At 35.3% G+C, this 19425-nt stretch overlaps 1 protein-coding gene and 1 long non-coding RNA gene across 6 annotated transcripts in view; one reads left to right on the top strand and one right to left on the bottom strand.

Moving 5' to 3' along the window:
• Positions 1–19425, bottom strand: part of LOC107684070 (low-density lipoprotein receptor-related protein 8-like) — a 201177-nt gene that overhangs the window by 81510 nt on the left and 100242 nt on the right. For all 5 annotated transcript variants that reach the window (XM_016480246.1, XM_016480264.1, XM_016480229.1 and 2 more), the window contains exon 4: positions 4523–4651. In XM_016480246.1, coding sequence (XP_016335732.1) covers positions 4523–4651 — 129 coding nt within the window. The remainder of the gene's footprint in view (positions 1–4522; positions 4652–19425) is intronic.
• Positions 3506–15216, top strand: LOC107684093 (uncharacterized). Its single transcript, XR_001633812.1, has 3 exons — positions 3506–3589; positions 8836–8841; positions 15203–15216. It is a non-coding gene; the product is annotated as an uncharacterized LOC107684093 (long non-coding RNA).

Below are 19425 nucleotides of genomic sequence, written 5' to 3'. Positions count from 1 at the left end.
GAGAGAGAGAGAGAGAGAGAGAGAGAGAGAGAGAGAGAGTAGAGAGCAAAAGAACATAGATGAGTTTGAGGGCAAATAGTGCCTTTCTTCTACAAAAATGGGAATGTGATGTTAGGAGGTATATTATTCATGTCTGTGACTCCCCAAGATATGTTTTATGTAAATCTTCCAACCTTTAGTACACTGGAAAGGGCTTTGTGGGTGCAGCAGGTTTTAGCTGTATGTGTGGAGTCTGATAAACCCACTAAAAGTGCACTGCTGCCCCATTCAGCAAATGAAAGCACTAAAACAGTATTATGTTTTTAGCATTATGTATAATGCTCTGTAAAAGGGCTATTAGTTTTTATCCAGCCTACAAGGTACTAGGCCTGTCACGATAACAGCTTTTTGTTGTGCGATATATTGCCCCAGAAATAATTGCGATAAGCGATATTATTGTCATTTTAAAGACCATTTTATGCCACTGAATATATAATCATAATGTAACAGCATAATAATGCAAGAAGGCCTACACACTTCCAAATGACAAAATTTGTTTGAGCATAAACAATATCTGCAAAGTTATGAAGCTGAAAGTTCAATGCAAACGTAGATATCGTCTTTTAAATTTCTGGCAGTTTAATGCCTACAAAAATGGCTCGTAGGGACTACAACGAGTTACTTCCCGGGTTTGTGACATCACAAACCCAGATAAACCACGCCCTCTGGAAAAGGCAGCAAATGGGGTGAGGCCATGCTGCGCTGCTTTAGAGAGGAGGAAGAAAACTAGGGGTTAGACGTGCACTAGAGGCGGTTTAGCCAATCACAACACACTGGGCTAGCTAACCAATCAGAGCCCATCGCCTATTTCTGAGGGCGGGGCTTCATAAAAACAGGAAAAGATCAGCCCGTTTCTCAGAGAAGGGACAGAGCGGTGTGGAATAAAGGTAAATTATGTGAAAAATAATGCGTTTTTTTTAAACGAAGCATTAACACATGTTAGACTGCACACCATAAACACAATCAAGCCTAGAAAAAACCCAGTGAACCACCCCTTTAAGTAAATATAATGGGCGATATATTGCGTCACCAAAAATTATTGAGGTCATGTACATATATTGCGCGATAAGTCGATATATTGATTATTGCGACAGGCCTACAAGGTACTAAGAAGAACAATGAAGCAGCATGAATAAATTATGCTGTTAATGTTTTGCTGCTTGCTGACTTTATTTTTACTGTTATGTTGTTGTTGTGCAGTGATCTTAAACACGTCTTATTACATAATAATGTGTGTTGATTGTCACCATTACACATTGTTATACTGAGGATAATTATTAATTATTAAAAACTAATGCCTTAAAATAAGTTTGTGTAAAAGTGTAAAAATGTAAGTAAAAATTATTAAATTACTATGTCATTTTAGGTTTTAGAACCATAATTTTATTTATAACAACTGAAATTCAATTTATACATTTATTTACACTACACTTAAAAAGTAAGTGTTTTTTTATTACAAGAATTAACACTTTTATTTAGCAAAGATCCATTAAATTAATCAAGAGTGACAGTAAAAACATTCATAAAGTTACAAAAGATTTCTATTTAAAATAAATGCTGTTGTTCTGACTTTTATATTCAAAGAATCCTGAAAAAAAAAAGATGCATCATGGTTTCCACAAACATATTAAGGTTTTCAAATGTAGTGATAAAAACGGTAGAGGTAAAGAAATGGTAGTTATATGTATTTACAAAAAATCAAATACATAATTTTAAAGATGCAAAACCGCCAAGGTTTTGGCTAAACATTTTTTGTAATAAATTAGCAAAATCCAAAAAGTACTAATCTTCCCTGTTCTATCCTCTGTGTCACACCTGACTGATGAGCTTCTGGTTCATGTAGAGGTGACTGATTTGAAAAGGATTTGAAATGTAATTTTTTGTGAAACATGATTCTTCAAAAGTTATGGGCTGTACAGCATTAAGAGTAATATGTATTCATAGACCGTGCCTTAACATCTTCAATTATAAAATCAAAAGGAGCAGTCCTGCAAGTTATTCTATAATAAAAAAATAGAAGTCTCAGGACCAGACATCAAGCAGGAAATCAATTATAATCAGCAGCACGGTGAAATATTACAGTGATGTTAATGCTCTTATTTTCCAGTTCAGCGCAGGACTGTGCGACACACAAATCACTGCTATACATCGACAGAGATAAACAAGCGCTGTCACGGTGCTAATCAAAGTGCTAATAGTCAGAAAATGAAAAACCATAAAAGATCGAGGTAGAGTTGAAAGACGTGTCCTGTATTTCATTATTACATGATTAAGTATAAGAGAAAGCGTAAGCCCGTAGTGACACAAGGACAAGAGATTTCGCTCGGCTGTGTTTGGAGATATGAAAAGCACACGTGTCAAGGCTGGATAATAGGCAGGATAATTACATATTATGAACACAACAAGGCAATTCAATTGTGAAATATGTATTTTGTAGATAATGGTCAACACAGAAACAATAATCTCTTTACATCCTTTAGGGCATGATCTCATATATTTAGGTTTTGAAATGTAAAGTAACACACATACAATTTTTGCATTTGAATTGACAATGCAACACCAACCTATAGAGAGCTTCTGATGTCTAACTAATTTTAGATGCACAAATCTTCAAGATAAAAAAACACTGAATTTCATGAAGAAAATTGAAACTACGCAATTAATTGATTGATTTAATTGCATTTATAAAAACTGATATTATTTCAGTGTTTAACACCCTTAAATGTTTCACACTAAAAGCATCAAATTTAAACTTCTTCATTTTGTTCTGACTTGATAATAAAATGTTTTCATATAAAAATTTCAAATGACTTAATTTTATTAAAAATCCTGGAATTCATTTATAAATAAATTGGTCATTAAAAAGTCTCACTCAGAAAAAGTTTCTTCATCATTTACTGAAAAATGACAGTCCCACTATGGGATTGTGTCTAAATATTAAACTTACTGATTTTTTTGTAACATTATAAATGTACTGTAAGTTTTGATCAATTTAAAGGTGCAGTAGATGATCTTGGAAAATGCTAACTTTAGCCTGATAGCACTGAAAGCGAACGTCCCACCCTCCCTGCAATCGCCGTCCAAAGCCACACCCCCTGAACGCATATACGCTCACAGACCAGAATACCAGAGACAACATTACTACAATAGGCTACATCAGTGGTTCCCAATTCCAGCCCATGTTCCGAAGTGAAGTAAACTTCAACGGATTTCCCCTGCTCAGGGAGCAATGAACACTGTGTAGGGATCATATCGATTGGAACACAGTTCATGCACATAGCTCACTTCTAACGAGCTGGCACGAGGACTGGATTAACCGCTGGGCTACATCATGTGTCATTCACCGGTGAGAAAACTTTAAAAGTACTACAATACCAGTAAGGAAGATCGGTTGTTGATGTTTGTCTGCCATTCTCGCTCTGTCTGCACAGCGTGCCTGAACGCGCTGATGACGTACCCTGTCTGCGCACCCGAACCGGGTGCTCAGAGGTGTGCTAATACATACGTTGACAGGTAGGTAGGAAAGCATATAAAAACGCTTGGACCGAGAGTATGCAAATATTTATTTTGGGGAATTGCTAATAGTATATATTGTATTGTAATACTTGACCATTACTCACACACACACACACACACACACACACACACACACCTAAATCTCTCTGCTTGCCACACACATACAATATAGACATGAATCATGGAAAAGGGGCAAAACAGCAATATACCTAGTACTGTTATATTAATAATAATCAACAGGTGATCTGTTTAGAGTGAGTCTGCAGTACAGAAACTATTTAGACATATTAAACAAACCAGCAAATTCTCAGCTGCTCTGCCGTGGATTTAAAATGCTGAGTTTGCTTTTATCCATGAGCCTTTATAATGATAAAGATCCTGAAGGGCTTTAAAAGGCCAAATGTATAATACATAATCTTTCCATAAAAGAGGTAGTTGGAGAATCAATGCTTGTATAGGTTGCATGTCAAAGAGCAAAGTAAAATCAATACTGGTTTATAATCTAATAGTAAATTGAAATACCTGGCAGCCTATTGTGTGTTTGAGAGCAAGAGGAAATGAGTGCGAGAAAGTGCGCGTGTAAGCAGAATTTCTATTTTATTTATAGTCATAACACACATTCTTGTTCTCACCCACTGTGACAATCCATCAATGCAAGAACTAACTGTTGGGGGTCTGAACACAAAAACCAACCCACTTTTTTAAGATCCAGAGATTTCTGTAATATCTACCCTGCGCATCAGGAAGACATGATGAAAGGACCATCAGCTACAATAACATCAAACATCTATGTGTTTCATGTCAGTGTCTGATCATCTCTCACACACACACACACACATCAGTGTCTGATCATCTCCCACACACACACACACACACACACACCTCACTGAAGCCTAATTGTGCATTATCCAGACAGAACCTATTTTTAGCGATTTCCTCTTTCTTTATCTTTCCTCCCTGGACTCACCTGCAGCACACTGCTCCTCATCTGCTCCATTTTCACAGTCCTGTTCACCATCGCAGCGCCATGACAATGACACGCATTTGCTCGTCAAGTCGCCACAGTCAAACTTCTCTGGTGGACACGTCAGTCGACCTATGAGTGAAAGCAACACAGAGAGATGTCTGAGAAATAACATATCAACTAATGCTAAAAGGCGTATTCCGGGATGCTGATTGGTCAATATAGTGTTCCAACCTTTGAAATACCCAACACAATGACAAATTTTCATACAAAATGATCATCTGTACATACAATACTATTAAAAGGTTTGGGGTGTGTAGAATCTTTTTTAATGTTTTTGGAAAGAACTACTGATCAAAAATACAGTAAAAACATTAATATTGTGAAATATTATAGTTTAAAATAACGAAATGTATTTTTGTGATGTTAAAGCTAAATTTTCTGTAGCCTTTACTCCAGTCTTCAGAGTCACATGACCCTTCAGGAATCATTTGGTGCTCAAGAAAAATTTCTTATCAGTAATGTTGAAAATGTGCTGATTAATATATTTGTGGAAACCGTGATACATTTTTGGTGAATAGAAAGTTATTAGAAAACTACAATAACTATACAAATATATTATAAAATGCTGTAGTTAGAAAACATTTGAGCGTTTATTTAAAATATATTTTTTGTAATACTGTAAATGTCTTTTGTCACATTTGATCAATTTAACACATCTTGAATAAAAAGTAATTTCTTTCTTTCAAATTTTAAAAACAATAAAACAACAAAAAATAAGTCTGACTAAATAAATGATAACATTTTTGTAATTATCAATGTAAAACTTTTACACAAATATAAAAAAAAAATGTACCACCAATGCCATATTTAAATAAACCATATGAAAAAACGTAAACATTTACAATAATACAATCAATTATAATAACACAAGAATTTATTAATCTTTTTTTTTTTTTGTAAAATTGTTGGACCATTCACTTAACTCCAAAAAACAAAATGATTAGAAGACAAACAAATGCTATAAATGTCATGTGATGTACAATGAAGAGAACAATGAGTTTTCATAAATAAATACAGATAAAAAATATGCAAAACTATTTAGTTTAGTAACATTTTCATCTTCTTTTCTTGCTATAAAATGATGCTTTCTACATGGAGTTTATTTTTTCTTGACAAGCCCCATCACACAAACACGCATTCAGTAAGACATCTCCGCTAGCCTTATTGTTAACCAAAACCGAAGCCCATTGAAACATTTTCAAGTTTCATCCCAGATCACACAGCATTCCCAAGACAGCTCCATAAATTATACATCTCTAAATGTCTGGGAACCCAACTACAAATCAATAGCAGTCAGACTGATTTCTCTCACTCACATTCTTCAGTCTTTTGAGTAATTTTCAGTGTATAAAAGAAGATTTATGAAGACCTTCTCTGACACCTCGAATCTGTGTCTGCAGCCCATTGTTGCTTGAACTCTATCTATAATCATAAGAGTGAATGCCATGTCTTTCACTGGATTCCACTATTGTACGGCCTTCTCTGAAGAAATGGGAAAAAGACAGCTGTGAATCTCATTTGAGATATCTCTTCATCAGCATACAGCCAGTGTGGCTCTGCAAATTGAGGCCTAGTCCTCATCTGTGGAAGCCATATTAGATCTGAGACTGTCAGAGGGAAAAAAAAAGTCCTATTTAAGGCCAGAGCTTAACCCAACACCGCAAGGCTTGTTGGTGTGTGACTAGGGAAATGTATGTAACAGAGTGGGTTTGTTTGAACAGTGTTTTTGTGTGAGCATGCGTTTCTGGCTTTGTCAGCATGTGTCTGAATAAACTGAATGACCCATTCTAACTGTTTGGCTGACTGTTAGAGATAGCACAGCCTCATGGGAAACACAGTCTGTCTTATCTCCTCGCTACCCCTGAAGACTACTGTGCCCACAGGGCTTTTCATAAAGCCCTGGCTTCCTCTTGTTCACACAGCAAAATACTCACAGAGGTTTGGTAAAGGCACCAAAACCGGTGTAAAATAAACAACACATTGGGAATATCAAGATTATTTTAATGCACTCTAATCTGCTCATTACACTTCCTACAGACAATCATTAGGCTAGTTTAGTGATCCATCCTTATGAAAATATTAAGACATGTTTTAATAGTGTCTCTGATTTAAACTTCAGTGGAAAAAGAGTCGCTAAAATGAACTTTTGTGAATAATTCAAACAATGAATCGATTCATAACACAAAAATTCAATGATTTGTCTGCATCAAACACAACTATTTGGAGCATTTAAAAAAAAATTATATTTTCATGTAGCAAGGATGCATTTAATTGATCACATTGTTACAAAATGTATATTTCTAATAAAGGCTCTTCTTTTGATCTTTCTATTCATCAAAGAATCCTGAAAAAAATTATCACTGTTACATTACAATACATTACATTTTAAAATATAGAAAAATAGAAAATGGTTATTTTTAATTGTAATATGATTTTACAATATTATTTGTTACAGAAGTGGTGCTTGATGGCTCTAGCTGTGAAGAGGATGAATTCAGAAGCAGAATCTTTGTAAAAAAATATCACCTGCATCTTCAAAGAGTTTTAGCACAGACAGAATAAATCCTCAGGTTAAGAATTTAACATTTAAAAACGAATACAATTATAATAGAACAAGAAAAAACTGCCACCAGCAAATATTATCTCAAGACCTCGCTCCGATTGTTCTATAATTCTAAGATGTATCAGAATAACACCCACACTGCTCTGATAGATGAATTTAACTGTAAGAAAGAGATGAACTCAAGACGTTCTCTCAGGCAGTGTGAGCCAGAGGTCAGCACAGACTCAAAAGATGATGAGTTCAGACTGATGCACTCCCTGACGATTAGAGACACTCTCAAACAAACTCAGCGAATAATAGTAAACTGACTGACAGTGGGATAAACTACAATAACAAAGCAGAGATGCACAGTCAACATCAAGCTTAATTTGAAGAGCAAAGCTGAGGTCTCAGAGCACAAATTCATGTGTTTATTTCTTTATGAAGACAAAATAAGAGCTAGCTCCACTCGTACTCTGTGACCAGTTCAACTCATCCTGACTGCAATGCAATTCCTCCTGGGAAAATGAAGTTATGGAAGAACCACAGGGAGCGGATGAGATTAGATTAGCATATTTATCTAATAATGTAAATCATTTTCTTGGTGCGGGTGTAACATTGTGAAATGAAATTTTCTCAGATGCGCATCAGTACGCTCAAAGAAATAATCATTAGCTTTGCACAAACCACATTATATTAGGGAGGCAGTTTCAGTCAATAATGTCCGAGTGATGAGTTTCACAGTCGACTAAATTCAGATGTTCTTGTGAGCGGTGAGAATATGCGTGTCTAAGTGGGCATTGAAGCATCTTCCATTACTCCTTTCTCATTTACCTAACTGCATCAGAAGCCTATATGGCTAAAAGTATCTGGACACCCCGCAAATAATGGTTTGACTATTCCAAGTACAATATATCCATAACTATAATAAGGTTACAAAAGCAAGTGTAGTGCAGTCTCTCTCTCTCCATCTGTCTATTGCTCTTTCTGTCCCTTCAACATAAATGCTTTTAAAAGTATTTTTAAAACATTCAAGGTTTGTCTTGACAACCTTTGCTTTTCTAGGTAAATATAAAAGGTAAACTATAGGTTTAGGGTCAGTAAGAATTATATATATATATATATATATATATATAAAAAAAATTATTATGCAAGGATTCTTTAAATTGATGAAAACTGACAGAAAAGATTCTTTTCAACTTTCTATCCATAAAAGTAACCTAAGACTGGAGTAATGACTGCTGAAAATGACAGGAATAAATTAGATTTTAAATACATAAAAAAAGAGAATAGTTATTTTAAATTGTAATATTTTACAATATTATTGTTACTTTATTTACTCTATTTGTGAACTAAAAATGCAGCCTTTGTGAGCATAACAGACTTCTTTCAACAACATTTAAAAACCTTACAGACCTCAGAGATTTGAACTATAGTGTGAATTTCTTTGAATTTTAATGTACATTTTCAATTCTGAATACATTTTGCTACATCGATTCAAATTCAGTAATTGAAATGGAATTAAAAAGGCACTTAATAGACTTCTGAACATCTCCTAACCCTGCTTACCTGAACTCTGGTAAACACTTTTGGGATGAATTGGAACGCTGACTTCAAGGCCAGACCCAGTCATATAACATCTGTGCCTGAACTTGACTTCTCTGCACCAGTATAGCATTAAACCTTAAGATGTGCGAATGGTGTGGAAGAGTTTTTGGTAAGTTAGCTATAAAAGTTGTGTTTGTCCTTGGGAAGGTCATTTCTAATCAGAGTATGAGCCTCCAGGACTTTTATTGGACATACCTTTATCACAAATGCTGATGGCTGCACACTCACATATCGCCCAACAAGAAGAAGCAGCTCTATCGATGTGCTTATCGACAGCTTTCTGGAGAACCCTTTTGATCCACAGATACAACTCTGTCCAGCACAGTCAAGGCTAGCAGCATTCTGCACCACGATCCCAGAGTTTCAAGAGGGTTATAGCAGTTGAAGTGCACAATTTTTTTCTGATGCTAAAATACTTTCTAATATCCCAGCTTAATATGCAGAGACAAGTATAACAATATAAGAACACATCCATTGTAAATATCCATTACTCATTACAATTCTTCATAGTTAACTATAGTTAACTTCCTTAAAAAATAGATAAAAATACTAGGCCTTTGTGCCATTATTAGGTTCAGTAATTTGTGTAGATGACACCTGTAGTGTAAATTTATGCAACAGTGATCCCAATTAAACACACAAAAACATCTAACAAATACAACACAAAACAAATATTTCCCTGCATTAACACGCCCTGAACTCATTATTTTCTCATCTTCATGTCATTCCAAAACCATAAGATTTTGTTTTTTGGGTTTTTTTTTTTTTTTCAATTAAATCTGAGAAGTTTCTGTCACTCCACTGAAAGTACAGGTAACCAAAACTTAAAAGATCCAAAAAGGCCATAAAGGTGTTGTAAAATGAATCCATATGAATCAAGCTGTTCAATCCAAGTCATGTGAAGAGATATAATCGCTTAATATGATGAACAGATTTAATTATTTACCTACAAAATGATTGTCACAAAAACTCTACATACATAGAGTACATCACATGTGGTAAAAAAATGGAACATTAAAAATGTGAGCGCGATGCGCATATTTCAGTATTTTTTATGTCTAATGAGTTACATGTCTGTTTATTTGCGAGTATAAGCCTAATTTAAATCTGTTCATCATATAAAGTGATCGCATCTCTTCACAAGACAAATGAAACCGCTCAATTCAGATGGAGTTGTTTTACGTTTTATTAAAAATTTCTTAATTCGCATTTCAAAGATGACGTTTTATGTGTTTGGAATGAAATGATGACAGAATTCTTTATTTTTGGGTGAACTATCACTTTAACTAGTGTTAAACAAATGTAAAGAAATCGCATGTGCTAACAGGCTAATATTGACAGTCCTAGTTGTCCCCAGCACTCTCAGAGGTAAACAGAGGTCAGTGAAACCTGTCAATCGACAGTGCCACACACAAAGCCTGAAAAACCGATCTGTGGGGAATCAGGATGGTCTTAACAGTCTCACTCCATTGATCCACTTTGTCTCCATTTTATTGACACATTTGCCACTGAACAAGGAAACATAATTGTGATTTATGCTACAAAAATGCACTTTAACAACCTGATGCAGATGTATGTGCCTATGTGGGTATAATGACCAGCTTAGTTTTGACCTGAATCCATCTAAAACCCAAACGTCCTGATCCCATTAGCAGGAACGCTGGGATCTCTTCAGCATTCTGTCCACCCTGCTCCTGCGGGGCTGGGCTACTATAATCTAAGGGTGCCTGTACTATATGCTAATGTGATTTTGATTAACTGCCTCGCTAATGTCCCTTCACTGAGGGAGAGGGGGAGAAATTTAAGAGTTTATTATGGTGAAATCTCCCAGTCATATTTAGCTTTGTATGAGGGAGCCTGATTAATTCTGATGTCCTAACCTGACAGGAAATTGCAATGCTAATCAATTTGTCTGGCGACTCTTTAACATTTAAAGAGGGACTGAGCGGAGCTAAGGGGAGGTGCTACATTTCTCTTACATACTATACAATCTGTACATCATTTTCGATGAGAAAGACATGAGAAGATAATCCAGCATGCACTGCAACCCTTGGGAAAAAGAAGTATACCTTTGCGTACTTTTATAAAGTACTTAAGGAAATCTATTTTAAAAGAAAATACCGAAGTGCAAACTGACTGAGTGTTTATGGACACTTACCTGTACGTAAATTGCAATTAAAAGAAAATGTGGTAACACTTTATTTTACGGTGTCCTTGTTACACGTTACATCTACTTACTATCAAAATAACAATTAATTATGCATAATTGCATTCAACCAACTAACCCTAAATCAAACCCTCATCCCAACCCTAACCCTATAGTAAGTACATGTAGTTAACCCTCAATCGGCCCTTGGGGTCAATATGACCCCAATCAACTTTTACTTAGTTTAAAAAATGGTTCCCTTCATCTCAGTGGAATAAGATTTTGTGACTTTTCAACATTTTATATCTATATTCACATAAAAAAAACTGGGCTTGATTCGGTTGTTCTGAAGGTATGTAAAATTTTTTTTTACAAATCTGTCCCTTGGGGTCAATATGACCCGACATTGAAATGAATGGGAAATGTGAAAAAATGTATATATTTTGTTTTCATTTGTCAAAAAAATAAAAAATAAATCCGGCATAAATCTGAAAATTTCCACACAGAAATGAAGGCCTGGTACTAGAGCACAAATGCAATGTATAAAAGACATGCTCACTCACACTCACAAACAAACAAACACACGCAGGTATGACTGCCACAGAGAGCATTTGTATAGAATTTGGCTAAATAAAATCAGCCAAAAATGCAGAACAAAGGTATAAAGGGGTGAGACCTAATGCACGCACACGGGCACACACACACACGCACACACACAGACAGACACATGCACTCTCTCTCTCTCTCTCTCTTTCACACACACACACACACACACACATACACACACACACACACACACACACACAGACAGACAGACACATGCACTCTCTCTCTCTCTCTCTCTTTCACACACACACACACACACACACATACACACACACACACACACACACACACAGACAGACAGACACATGCACTCTCTCTCTCTCTCTCTCTTTCACACACACACACACACACACACATACACACACACACACACACACACACACAGACAGACAGACACATGCACTCTCTCTCTCTCTCTCTCTTTCACACACACACACACACACACACATACACACACACACACACACACACACACAGGTATGATTGCCACAGATAGCATTTGTATCAAATTTGGCAAATGAAATCAGCCAAAAATGCAGAACACGTTTGAGTGAGACCTAATGCATGCACATGCACACATCCCCAAGGGACTTAAGTGTAAACAGGAAATGAGGGACGATTGAGGGTTAATTAATATTACTCAATACTTAAATGTATATTTGCACTGTAAAAAGGACACCTTAAAATAAAGTGTAACCGAAAATGTATTATAGTTTAATACATTTATATTTAATGCAATTAGCTGAACTTTTGACTTACTTAAGTAGGACTTAAGCACATCTTTATTCTCTTAACTGTCAGTTATTGTCTGCAATACACTATGGTTTAAGTTTACTGTGGGATGTTGCGATAAGCATTAACTGTAAACTAAAATATACTTTAATGTAATTTCTATTGAAACTTATATGTCATGTATTTAATGCATTTTTAATGAAGAAGTTGCATTTTAGTATTAATATATACAATTTTTTATATTGAACAATTTACAGTTAAAATTATAATCAACTTCACATACTGTATGCTTTAGTATGTTAGTCAACACATCATAGTATGTACATCTTTAAAGCATAAAGAAATATAAATACATAATGATTTAAAATGTACTTTAAAATAAAACATTTAATTTGACATTACAAAGTGCATTTTTTAAGGTTTTAAAAGTGTACTTATGTATAAAATTGTACTATCTTTAAGTACACTTAGGAGGTCTTTGATTTCATTAATATTATATCCTCAAGTACAGTTATTTTTTTTAAACCGACCTAAGATTTAAAGTACAAGTGCACATTCAATACAATTAAGTATACTTCATTTTCACACACACAAAAAAAAAACTGTTGCAACCGAGGAAAAATGTGACCGTTTTAATGACTCATAATGCAGCAAGTTTTAATCTAAATAATGAAATATCATTTGCACACAACTGAACAATCAAACTTATAAACTCAATGTTAAAATAGCTTGAAAACAAATGAAAAACAAATAATATGAAAACAAACATGGAAAAGGGTTTCAGCACATCTTGAGCTCCATTCAAATTACTGGGCAATCAAAATTCATAAAACATACTACATTACCAGAAGTCGTGCTTATGGACACAGAGAAATAAATGTGGTGGGTTGAAACAGAGTTGACAAAAAATCTATAAACAGGATTTTTTCCCCTAAGCAGTACAGCAGAATGAGAGAAAATAATTAAAACATGCTGAAAACCGGTGTGGACCACAGCTAAGCTTTAGTAATATGTCTCCATGGTGCTTTGCACCAATTAAGCTAATAACACCAAATCAATCACCAAAATCAATACTATTTGGGTGGGGGAAAAGACTTGATGTCATGAGCAGTGATCCTTCTTGGACAGAAGTGTAAATTGTATTTAAACTGCTTTTACAGCTTTGAATTGTTAGTGCGTGATTTTAATTATTCAAACAGTTTATCCTTCAATTACTTTTTTGACCCAAAGTGAGGTGGGCAGTTGATTAAAATTATGCCATTAATTATACCTAGAATGATATAAAAGTAATAAATTGATGAGAGGTAGAAAATTGCAACAGTTACATTCATTCAGGCAGGGGAAGAAGATTAAAGTGAAAGGCGAATCCACTGTGTGAGTGTTTCATATTCCATAGGAGACGGCTGCTCTGTAAGGCATGAGGAGAGAGCTGCCATTTATATCAATAAAACTCTCCTGTGTCTCCACTTCACTTCACCACTCAACCCATAAGAGAATAAATCTGATACAAATCAGAGTGAGATGGATAGAAATGGACAGAGATCAACAGAGCGCTGGGGCAAGATGAAGAAATATGGCAGAATGAAGGGATGAAAATGAAGACAACACAAGAAAGAGAGAGCAAGCACCACAGACTCATGACAGCAGGAAAATCAGCTGGCGGGAAGGTTATATACTGTATTGCCATCAAAATGTGTAATACAATCAGAAACAATATTACGCCACACAATCTCACTAAGAGGAGGTAATAAAAGGATGGGTACTTTAACATTGACATAAATAAGAAAGACTTATCACTCAAAGAAAAACGTATCATGGTATTACCATGATTTTGGATACATACCATTCTTTGAAAAAAGCCTACACAGATTCAGATTCTTTCTCTCTACTTCACAACATTACTGTGCTTATTGCATTTTTGATCAAATAAACTTGGTAAACAAAAACTTGAAAATACCAAAAATTTTAATGTAATCATCCCAAACTTTTTAACAGTATTGTATATGAAAAAATGGAAAACAATAAGTATCAAAAATGTATAATAAAAAAATACAAATATATTACAATTGTATTTTATGCCAAGAATGATTATTTTCAGAAATTAGGTAATTTATGTAAAATGAGGTTGACCACCATTCAGAGCAAGTTTGTGAGAAGGTGAAATTTACTGTATAGCACACTTAAGTATGTCTATTCTACCAACTCAGAATGACCTTAGAATAAAACGTAATGTAAATTATAAATAAAGAATACAATTGCAATAAAATAAAATGCAAGTGAGTAAAAAAACAGAACTATGGTATTACCATTTGATACCATCACTGTACCATTGTACCAAAAGATGCGACAGAAAAACAAAGAAAGATGCTGATGAAAAAGCGGGTGGGCAGGGGTGCGTCCAGACAATGAAGTGCGTCAAATGCCACTAATAACGCCTTTGCTGTAAGCAGACGTGCTGATCCGGCACAAATGACAGTCTAAAACACATGCACAGGCAAAACCACATTTACAGCTTCATTAGTCTGTGGTGAGACATTTAAAGACACTTCTCCCCAAACATGCACCATATTGAAAAACGGGGTACTAAACCATGGGATGTGCCTGGCTGGGACTGAATAGATTTGAGACTGGGAGGGCTTAAGCTACTAACACACACTAGCCAGCGATCTAACAAAACAGCACGTTGTGATCGGCTACCCTTGTCTGTGTGCACACACAAGCACGCCCCTAAATTGATGTCTAGGGCAAACACATGACAGGAATCCTATAAGCTGTAAATCGATAGTCTCGGTCTTGCTTTAATTACACATTCTCTGGCTCTCAAGTGGGTCTCTACAGATTTGGCCCACTGGAGGTATAATCTTAACAATGAGAGGGGAAATACAGTGGATTATTGCACTGGGGGGACGTTTCTGAACAAGCTGACATTTAAACGACACATCTAAAAGAAATTAGAAATCATAATGTCAGGGGAAAAAAAAACAAGATTGGAGGAACATTAGCAAAAGAAATAGCACAGTGCCCTATGGATGTATTCAATAATTCATGAATAAATATTGCTTCAAGAGGACAAAAACACCATTCTTACATGCAAAAAAAGCTGAACTGAATACAAATCTCTGCGGTCTTCCAAAATAATATTTTTCTTTCTGAATTCTTAAATTATTTTTAGCACAAAAACATATTTGAATCACTAATCAACTTTTTATAATAAATGTCTGCTTGTTAAATTTGTGTTGTCCTTGTTTTTGACTTGCAAACTGAAGAAGCTGTTTTCGAAGGTTTTTGATTGAGATGTAGCAGCACTTCAAGCTACATGCATGAAAAACAAGTAAATCCTTCCTCTGTTGCAATCACGTCTGCGATTCATACTACACTCCCATGAATCATTAATGTGGCAGACCAGTTTTGAAAGTCAAATGGCATCACTTCAAATATTTGGCACTCATCTTGGGTTTATAAGCACTGGACGGTTCCCCACTATATAGGTTTGTAGGCAGTCTCACTTCTGGCTGTATGCTCAGATCAAGCGCTGTGGGTCGCTCTCCGATGGCCAGTCTGCATCAAAGCATTTTATGAAACGAGCCAGACGTGAATGATTCCCATCTACTATCTTTTCACACAAAATGAACCCTGTTGTCCTGTGCCAGAGGGCATGTAGAAAGGATTCCACATTTGAGACTTAAATTCGGATTTAAAGAGTGCAGATGCAAGGATGTAAACAGTGGAGAAAATCTCTGCTTTACCAAAGAATTAATTAGCAATAAATCAATATTTATTTTATTACTGAACCACAGCAATACTCTTGCTCTTATACTCTTCAAGGACACTGCACCTTAAAATGAAGAAAGCATTTTCACATCAAAAAAACTGTCACACTTCAGCTTAATTATAACATGAAAATAAAGTTTTATGACTCACATGAGTGTGGACGCAATTACTCGATATTATACAGCCACAAGTGTTGTTTTCTTTATAAAGGTAAATCTAAGCTTCCTTCCTGTTGTTTTGAAACATTCAGTGGGTGGCTCAACACACAACAAAGGCTGAACTAATAAAAGCTGCTGCCTCTTTAAGAGTGCTAATTTGCTGCATGTGTTATGGAACATTTGTCTGCCTGGTTGCTCAGGTGAGCCAAGATTGAAGGATCTTCTGCAACACTGATACTGACATACACTATAAATGAAGGTGGTTGCGGCTTATGAAAGGCTCTGAATCGCTTTAATTCACCGGCAACGCAATACTGCTTTTTTTTTTTTTTACAAACAAGGATGAAGAATAAGTTTAATAAGAATAAGAAACAGAGAGACGAGGGAGCGAGTGGAAGGATGAGCACATTATTCTTGTCTTCAATTTTTCAGTCTTTCAAAAACAATGTGACGTTTTATACCTTTTTTTTCTTCAATGAAAAAGTCTTCATGCTACACAAGAAGGACATGCTTGTTGGCTATGGAGAACTGTCTTAAAGCATTTTCTCCCAGCAAATTAGGGTCCACATTTGTCTCATTTTAAGCCATACAAATTATTTGTGTTATGTAAAATATTGTAACATAAATGTGCCAGGAAGAAACAATGTACAACAATGGAATGGATTTAATTTATGCATATGAATACAATAAATGTAGCCACTAGAGAGAATATTACAGTTATCATGTTGTTCATGTTTTTTTCATTATCCATTATTAATGTGTAACATTCATATTACTTATTAAATTAATAATAAGTAAGAAAGAAAGAAAGAACCTAAAATAATTACCATTTTATTCAAGAAAACTGGATCAAATACCTTTTTTAAACATTGCTTTTCTAATACATGCCATTGAGGATTGATATTAGTTAATTAGCATAAATAATTAAAATTGCACTTTAACGTGATACTTTAAGGGCGGTCTGTATGATGTAAGAATGAGTAAATATTGGTATTATGCTCATATCCATTCATATAACACTGTAAGCATAATTTTACAATAGCTCACAATATGATTTTGTGCCAATACATATAAATATGATGCAGTTTATAAAACCTTGCGGTTATTTCAGAGAAAAATAATCCAACGCAACAACTCTCTCTTTCATACAATGTGTAGTTTGTGATTTAAAGAGTCAGATTATTCATCCAATAATGAGTTTACGTCATTCTTAAACAGCAACGTCATGATTCCAGACCCATCAATGAGTATCGGTCGTTCGGCACGCTGCATTGAGCAGCCACATTCAGTTTTTAATTGTAGTGTCTGTTCTTTTACTGAACTAAATGATTTTTATTACTATAAAAAAACAAAAAGACAGTGGGGGTTGGTGCCGCGGTGGGCAAGTGACATAACCGGTGTTGCGGCTTAACACCGGTATCACCGTCAGCACCGTCTATCGCGGCAAGCCTATCGCACTATACACTGACCTTTTTCTTAGAAAGATTTTAAAGAAATCCAGCCACATGCATCAAACTGACACCACACCATAGTGCTGATTCAATGGAAACCCTGTGCAAGGCGGTCATTAAGACCTAAAGAGACTTGAAATGGTGATCTGGCCCTAGGCTGAAGGGACTGATGAAGGATCAATAGGGAGCTGGTGAGATCAAGGATCACTAATTACGAGTAAAAATGAAATTGATGGAATCACACAAAGGATGTTCAGAGAGCATTTTTAGTAAGACAGATGTCTAAAGCCGATCTTTTTCTGCAGATCGTGTCCAGTGGGGCACAATTAAGCAAGCTATCCATCCATCCATCATGTTGATCAATCCAGGAGTGATCGGTGTTGAGGCAAACACTGCAGATGTTTATTCTCTTGAGATTACAAGCAAAGTCGACAGCTTCCTGTTCCTTCTGACCTCTGTTGGCTTTCGTAAACTTGTAAAGGTGACATGTTTAATTATTTAGGATCTTCCACTACAAGAAGATGCATGCATACAAAGGACATTTTAACTCAATGCACACCCACAAACGCACTCATGCCTGTCAAACTGACCATGCAAGTAAGTACAGAGCCCTGATGTCCATGTTTCCACGTCTTCTACCAATTCAATGTGCCTGCAGGGAATAAAGCCTCTTGACTCAATCCAACCAGTCCTTTGGACAGTGTGAGCAGCCCACTTTAAAATCCCAGAGTGCTTCACAGCCAGTTAATGTCACTTTGACATGACCTGCTCTCACGAGACGCCTCAGTCTTTGATAGGTTTAGTTCAACACTAATTAGTCTGACAGTCTGGGAAAACATAAACAAAAGCAATGCTGATTAGTTAATTATAAGATATAAGAGAGTTCGAAGAGCTATTCTAATATGTAACTGTGCCTTTGTTTTAGACAAACCGGATTTATAAATTGGTTGCTGAATTGGTTTATTCCTCTATACAAGAAGCCCATACAAATTTGCACATGCCCTGTCACATTTATAAGCCAAATGAATTTTGAATACAGCTTCCCAAAAAAAAAAAAAGCTCCCAAAAAAAAAAAAAAAAAAAAAAATGCATATGCACGAATAAAAATAAATACAATAAAATAAATATTTACATACACATATATACACTACCAGTCAAAAGTTTTTGGACATTAAGATTTTTTATGTTTTTTAAAGAAGTCCCTTTTGCTCACCAAGCTTGCATTTATTTGATCCAAAGGACAGCAAAAACAGTCTTCTTCTTCTTCTTCTTTTCCTTTCGGCTGTTCCCTTCAGGCATGTTCGTGATTCGCATAATGAATTTGGCAAAAGTTTTACGTCGGATGCCCTTCCTGACACAACCCTCTCTATTTATCCGGGCTTGGGACCGGTACAAAAGGTACACTGGCTTGTGACCTCTTGTGGCTAGATTAAAGGACAGCAAAAACAGTAATATTATGAAATACTTTTACTATTTAAAATAACTGCTGGCATTTATCTGAAATAAAAAGCTTTTGTAACATTATACACTATACTATTCAAAAGCTTGGAGTCAGTATAATTTTTTTTTGGGGGGGGGGTTAAATTATAGAAATTAATACTTGTATTTAGCAAGGATGCTTTAAATTGATCAAAAGTGATGATAAAGTAATTTATAATACAAAAGATTTCTATTTCAGATAAAAGCTGTTCTTCTGAACTTTCTATTCATCAAAGAAACCTGAAAAATTCTACTCAGCTGCTTTCAACATAAAAATAATGAACATTATTATAGCAGCAAATCAGAATATTAGAATGATTTCTGAAAGATCATGTGACTGGAGCAATGAT

This window comes from Sinocyclocheilus anshuiensis, unplaced genomic scaffold (assembly GCF_001515605.1).
Source record: "Sinocyclocheilus anshuiensis isolate Anshui unplaced genomic scaffold, SAMN03320099.WGS_v1.1 scaffold629, whole genome shotgun sequence".
NCBI lineage: Eukaryota > Metazoa > Chordata > Actinopteri > Cypriniformes > Cyprinidae > Sinocyclocheilus > Sinocyclocheilus anshuiensis.
Note: the sequence above shows the minus strand (reverse complement) of the source record. Positions and strands in the feature narration are given on the sequence as shown.